Source organism: Gavialis gangeticus, unplaced genomic scaffold (assembly GCF_001723915.1).
Source record: "Gavialis gangeticus isolate Ggan-Ray unplaced genomic scaffold, GavGan_comp1, whole genome shotgun sequence".
Classification (NCBI taxonomy): Eukaryota; Metazoa; Chordata; order Crocodylia; family Gavialidae; genus Gavialis; species Gavialis gangeticus.
Window position 1 is genome coordinate 21,716,818 of NW_017728996.1, and position 7,169 is coordinate 21,723,986.

The 7,169-nt window shown below is 43.9% G+C and overlaps 1 protein-coding gene across 3 annotated transcripts in view; it reads right to left on the reverse strand.

Moving 5' to 3' along the window:
• The window catches only part of SH3GL3 (SH3 domain containing GRB2 like 3, endophilin A3), a 137,122-nt gene that overhangs the window by 6,392 nt on the left and 123,561 nt on the right, over positions 1–7,169 (reverse strand). For 2 of the 3 annotated variants that reach the window (XM_019504120.1, XM_019504122.1), the window contains 2 exons: positions 4,840–4,943; positions 3,792–3,919 (listed from right to left, as the gene is read on the reverse strand). In XM_019504120.1, the coding sequence (XP_019359665.1) occupies positions 3,792–3,919; positions 4,840–4,943 (232 nt within the window). Of the gene's footprint in view, positions 1–803; positions 1,561–3,791; positions 3,920–4,839; positions 4,944–7,169 lie in introns of those variants that run through there. The other variant, XM_019504121.1, reaches the window with a different exon arrangement.

Consider the following 7,169-nt stretch of genomic DNA (forward strand, 5'->3'; position numbering starts at 1 on the left):
CATTTTTATATACTTGTCACAGTGCATTTTTATATTTCATCTGTCTCATCTTTGCTGTGGCATTTTGTATGTTATATTTTATGCTTTTAAGCCCTTAAGGAATGTACTCCCTGTAGAATGAAGTTACACCCTGGACCATTGTTAAAAACTGCATTGAAATTGTAATTGTAAAGTGATAAAATTTGCTATATTGGGCTGGTCCCTTGAGTGAATGTGAGTATGAGTCAATAGGTAGTTGAATGACAAAGCAAGAACCTCTGGCTGTTGACAATAGCCTAACCAGAGGAACTTACAATCATAAAATTCTACAAGCCATTTTAAGCTAGTCAAGCCACCTAAAACCTGCAAGGACACAGCCACTGAATCAATGATGTCAAGGGTAGACTCCCAAAATTACACCATTGGGCAAAAGCCCCAGTGACTGTGACTAACAGATGTCACACACTACTCAAGACCCATGTGGGACAGCAACCTCTGGACTGGGCAGCCAACATGATGCTGGTGGATCACAGAAGTCTGCCAGAAAGGGATAAAAGGCAATGAAGGGTGACCCTCAGTGGTGCCCCACTCATCCAGCACCCAACTTACCAGGACAGAAGGACAAGCAGGCGACCCCCTTCTGGATATCCAGACATTGCCCTGGAGGAAACTGGCCATCAACAGCAGCCTCCAGCATCCCAGATAGGTATAAACCAACATCGGTGCTACACTACTATTGTAGCAATTGTGTGTGTATGTGTGTGTCAGTGTGTGTCAAGGTGGCCTGTACTCCCCATAACTCAAAGTTTGCATTTATGATTTTATTGGTAACTTCACATCCCATACAATAAATTAGAATTCATTATGATCCTGTGAATTGGTCCTTTGTAGCCAACAGTTGCTATATTTTCTCCTTCACTGACAGCAGTATTGAGTGAGCCAAGCTACAAGTCATGAGCCAGTTAAGTGGTAATGTGGTAGTTGATGCAAAATTTTGTGAACAGCTTCAACGAACGAGAACAGATTTTCTTTCCCATCCCATTGAACAAAGTGTATTTTGACTTCAGCTAATCATTACTTTCAAACCAGCCTTTTCCTCCTCACAGGAATTCAGATGTCTTCAATTCAGATTTATAAGCCAGTTTAATGCATACACTATTTTATCCTCATTTTTACTCTACAGTTTATACACTAATGATGATTAATACCAGCTGCATCTCCTTTCTCTGCCTATCCAAGGCAGAAACATAATGATGAAGAATATATACTTTGAACAGGTTACTGGAAGAGGCCTAGACAGTTTATGCTGAATTGTTAATAAAGAGTGCCACATTTTTGCTGCACCATGGAAAGGTGGTTGATGCACATACTGCTGCAAATGGGTGTGGTGCTTTACTCACAAATGAGGCAAGTACCCCTGCCCTGGATTGCTTGGGTTGTGACCAGCTCTCATCCATAAAGAGGGAGCTCCTTCCCCCATTCACTGCAGCTGCAGTTGCAGTTGCTGTTCCTGCCGTCCCCATGAGGACTGCAGTGATCTCTCGCAGTGAATTCTCCGGGATGCCCAGGAGCAGAAGGAGACTGGAATGAGACCAAGAGAAGCACAGTGCATTGCCCAGCCGTACCCCTGCATATTGAGCCATTTGAGAAGGGGTGCTGCTTCTGAGGCACAATCCCTCCAGAATATGTAACCCCAGCATCCCCATGAATAGCGCAAGCCCATGGATACATGCCTTTGTTTATCCTTGAACTTGGATGTCTATCTGATCTAATTTTCTAATCTAATTATTATCTAATTTTCTTTGGAGCCTTCCTTGAAAGAAAGCATAGGATGGGATCTGTGGATGATAATTAACCTAGATGCACATCAGCACAGTGGGTAGGTCTGGTTAGAAGCAACAGAACATCTCTAGTTTGGGACTGAAAAGTCCTATATCAAAGCCATGAGAAGTAGCAATGCTCACCTGCAGCACAGAAAATTCTCAGACATGCTTTTTTTTTTTTTGCTCAATACCGCTAAATCTGCAAGACCTGAAGCTCCATGAAATGCACCTGGTGGGTAGTCTTATGCTCAATGTAACTTGTGCAGCCTGGAATCATCATTGTAGTAGGAATAAGCTCTAAGCACACTCTCTTCCACTGAGATATTAGGCAAATATTGCAGGGGGGCCCGTGTCCGCTTTAGACAACTGGAATGTTCTTTATGCAAGGGGAATCCCTAGCTGCCTGGTTAAGGCAATTCTCCTGCAGCCTGCGGGAGAGCTCGGGCAAGGATCTGGCCCCATGCATTTACTCTGCTATACAGAACTAGTGTTATCCATCTCGTTGACCATACACTGTACAGGAACTTCATCTACCAAGAGCAAGGAGGCAAAAGAACTCGTAGTTAGGTTTGTATAAATAAACCAGACTCCTATCCTTGTGGCCTGTTTCTGATGGAAGTATGAAATACAGCCTCACAGTTCAGTTTTCTACTTCTAACTAACTCTTTCCCTATTTGCCTCCAAGCTGTCTGTAAGAAAGAACTAGACAGGAGGAAAGAAGAAACTGGAAAGAGCGAAGAAAGCTAGAGGACAGAAAAGCTGCTCAGAGAGTAGCTGTGCCTCAAGGACACGAGCCAGCTCCTAGCTTTTAAGCCAAGGGGAGGAGGGGACCTCAGCATCATTGCCTCCTTTGTACTCTCAGGCTCTTACCTATCCTGGTTGTGGCAAAAGGGATATAGCTTTTTCCTCTTTCCCATTTGCCTTTTTTGTTTTATTTCCCTTTTCTCATAATTCAGCAGGAATAAAGCAGGACATAAAACGTTCCTATATGGACTAGGTAAGAAATAAAATTATTTCAGTTATTGCAATTAGCTTCTACAGTGAACAGTGACAAGACTAAAATGGACTACTATCAAAGCACCTCGCAAAGAATTTTAGAAAAACCTGAAATTTTCTCTTTTCTGTTCAGTCAAAGTCTATGCACCAGAACTAGTGATACCTATAAAACCACAGGCATGGCAATCCTTTCCCGCCATGTCTACAACTTTCTTTTGGGCCAACTCTTAAGGTTGCTTTAGCTACCTTGAACCACAAGCTGCCCTCCGTGTCTACATTCCCTTCCTGTTGTGCACTGGTGCAGCACAGAAGAGACAAGCAGTAGCCAACCTGATTCCTAGAAGTGCTTTGCTGGACAGGAACATGAAATCAAAGTAGAGATCTTCAAGGAAGAATAACCACAACTTGTCTTTCCTGCTGTGTTAGCTCCAAGTAGCAAAGACAAAGATATTTGGCAGATATCCTGGATTTCACTTTGCTTAGCTCAGGTGAGGGCTAAATACAATACTGGGGGTGATGGATGTGTGGGGGAAGCTTAGCCTTCGATCCTGATGCTCAAACTTCCAGGGGTGGGTTGACTACTGCTAGGAGGTGACCCAAGGTGCTTTAATGTTTAGAATGCAGGTGCAGACCTAAATATATAGAGCACCATAGACTTACCCTAAGTGTGTACAACGTGCTGGCTTTGTGGAGTCAGAAGCCATTATTTGCTAATGAAAGAATACGTGCTTATATGTGTATTGGCCTGTGTTACTCCCAAATTGTGTGTGAGAACTATTTTACAAAAGTTAATAAAAACAGAGTCCGTTTTCAAACGTGGGTGTCAACCAGCCATCACCCAAGTTTGGCTACTGAGCCCAAATTGCATAGGCAACCAACAATAAATGTCTTATGGGCTCAGCACTGGAACTGTATGAATATACAAGCACTGCGCCTATAATCCCTCCATAGAACGAAGGCATCAATATGCTGATTTCTCAGTCATAGGCTCACCTGGTGATTTTATTGAAGAACTGTATGAAATCCCATTGTGCTGCTGATTATCACCAATTTCCAGAGTTGTTGTTATTACAGGCTTTGGTCTGAAGTCACGTTTAGGCTGACTAGATGCTACATTTATTCTGGAACACAAAGGAAGAGTGCTAGGACATTTCTTTGTGGAAGACTAGACGCAGTATGAAGCTGTTCCTTAGCGACTACAAGGTGGGTTGCTTTTTATGTTTTGATTTTTTACTCAATCTGAAGGGCCGGCCTGCAATCTACCATTTCATTTTCAGCAGCTTTTCACTTTTACCCAGTTTTTTAGCCATGTTGATTGAGACAAAGATTAAGAGTCTGACTTTCAGAAGTGCAGAACACCTACAACTACCACTGAGTTTCATGAGTAACTGAAAGTCAGATTACACATGACAAGTCCAGAAACATAGTGAATGATGACTTGGAGAGCTCATATCCCCACTGGTTCTAACTAGTAAATAACTAAATAACCAGTGGTAACAGTAATAAATTTTTCTCCATTAGTATTATGTAAAAGTCTCTGTGGTGAGTCATCAACACAAGCACATCAAAACTGTGCTTCCAGCCAACTGGCAGTTTCTTGATATGCCTTAGGATTTTATGAAAAATCCCTCAGTACCTTGTTAAAAATTTGGCCTAAATACAAGACCTCAAAAATGTGGCTGAGAAAATGCACAGCCATATCAGTTTGTATGAACAAAAATCCACCAGCAGAGAGAGAACCTCCCAATTAACCCTGAAAATGTGGGTGAAGAGTTCTGAATGAAGACAAGGATGCCCCTGTACGTTTAGTGGGCAGAGTTCATTGTACAGCCACAGGTCTTTCAAAGACCTACACAGCATCAAGAAGTCACCAGATGGCAAATGTTTGAAGTACTGAAACCCACTGAAGGTGCAGAGATATAGAAAAAGGATAGGCATCTGTGAGATGGTGGTGGAGGCTTTGTTGCTTCAACATCTTTCTGCATGCTCGAAAATAAGCTACAAACATTGTTTAAAATGCTTTGATCCGGTTTCTTCTTACCGGTTTTGCAGCTTGCTTTGCAGTTCCTCCAGAATTTCCGTGGATTGTTTATGGTAGTCTAGCGCTGCCTCTGCAAACACTGCCAACTGGCTGACTTGCTCTACCTAAAGTACAAAGCAGAAAGAGACTAAGGAGTCTGCATGTTGTTCAACTACAGAAAAAACAGACAGACAATAATAAACTCAATGATTAAGGCTAAAAATAGGCCTGGTATCTCAGAAGATCTCAGGATTTTACAGGTCATATTTCTTTTTTAGTTTGAGGCCCAAATAATGACTTGAGAGTCTGCAATCTTACAGGGAGAAGCACGTGGGCAGAGCCCAGTGCCTGCACTGAGCCCCAGTGGGGCTCATTGCAGGGTTGGGAATATAGCACATCGCAAAAACATGTGCTTGCATCTAGAGGGGTTTACTCAAGCCAAGGAACTTGATCAAGAGCATGGTACTCCCCTTCCCTCCTCCCCCTCCTAACTGGACAGATTCTGACAGGATGGTTTCTTCATAGAAAAACGTTTCAACAAAGCTGAACTTGAGTATGTGTAAGGAAGAAATCATTTAATTCAGAGGCACTAAAATTAAAGGAGGAAAGCTGCCTACAGCTGCTCTATAAGTAAAAATACAAAAGGAGAAGCACGAATAAGTCCAGAGAGAAAATGACTGTACATTTCTTGTTGAGAAGGGAGGTGTCAGACCATTTTACAGGGCAATCTATTTTACACCGCTCCACAAATACCCAACCAAGGAGAGCAGCCTAGCCTAACAAAGAACTTGAGGCCAGATTTTTTAACAGGTATGGAGGAGCCTAATTCCCATTGATTTCAATGGGAGCTGACACCTAAATCCCTTTAAAGAATCTGGCTCTTAGTTCTTTCATCCATTTGCAGCAGCACCCTGGGCCCAGCTGCTGAAAAACAAACGTGCTAAGAAGTCACCAGCTAGAGACTGAATAAAAATGAGGTATAACTTCTACTTCACAAATTCTGGGCCCGATCCCTGAGGACTTCCCTCTTACAGTGTGCAAATTTGTTTTACTATATATTGCTCTCAGTTTTTCAGCCTGCAGTCTGTGGGTCCCCAAGCCTGGAACGGGCCAGGGACAGGACTCCATATTTGATGACTGTGTCTTTCAGACCAGCGGTGTTTAGGAAAGCATGACTGTGCAGCATCTTCTTACAGGGATCCACAAAATGTTGTTTACTACCTCTAGCAGACTACAAACTGCAGTCCTGAAAAGGTCCAGACTTACCTCACTAGGTGGCAGCATTTATAAACTAATAAATAAATGATTTAATCAACTCAGAATAAAAACCACAGATAATCGTGCCAGAATGTCACTACTGGGGGTGGGAAGCGGGAAATCAAAAGGAGGTAAAGACACACCCATCTCCCAACACAAACTGACACTCAAGAATAAAGTCGTAATCATGGTTTCTTCTTGTTCCTTTTCTTTTTTTTTTTTTTAAGATGACATTTAGAGGATGAAAATCAGCAAAGTGTGGTACCTTCCATTTAGCTCTCAGGCCTTCCCAAGCCTCATCAGAGACTTCATCGGGTGTTTGGAAAAAATTGCTGCAATCAAGTTCCTGTTTTGTGTTGATTTTATTACATAGTTTATCAGTTTTTACCAACTCAAAGTTTATTGAATTCTCAGTTAGGACTAATGAAGCAAAGCATTGCCCCACAGCATGTGTGATCTAAATGCACAGTACCCACTCTTCAGCTGGTGCAACTCCATTGTATTCAGTAGGTCTACAGTGATTTACACTGGCTGAGGATTAGCCAAGTAAAATACAGGGCTGCACTGATAGATTTTGGGAGCCGATACCGATAGCCAATTTTTGCAGAGGCATAATTGGCCAAAACTGATCCGATTTCTGATACAGCTGCGTGTAGCTGGTAAGTCTACTGTGGTGGAAGGGGAGGGGGAGTGAAGGGGCATGGTGGGGGGCTGCAGATCAATGCCCCCAGTGGTAAGAGAGGGAGTGGGGCTGGGGTAGGCACTGCCCAGCCATGGTTTGTCTGGGGGGCATGGGAAGGGGGAACAGCTCCTGCTGCTGCATGCACTCCGGGACAGCATGGCAGGGGAGCGTGTGCCCCTGGACCTGCATGGGGCAGGGTGGGGCAGGCTACAGCTGCAGGCTGGGGCCAGCAGCTGCACCAGGCTCTTCCCAGGGGGGAGGGAGGGCCACAATGCACTTGGGGCAGGTGGCGGCAGCACTGGGAGGGGGAGCTACTGGGAGTTTGCAGAGAAATTCTGGGGTGGCTGAAGCCCTCCCCCATATCCCCCTCCCAGCACCACCACTGCCCACCCCAGGCCTGCCCCCCCCCCCA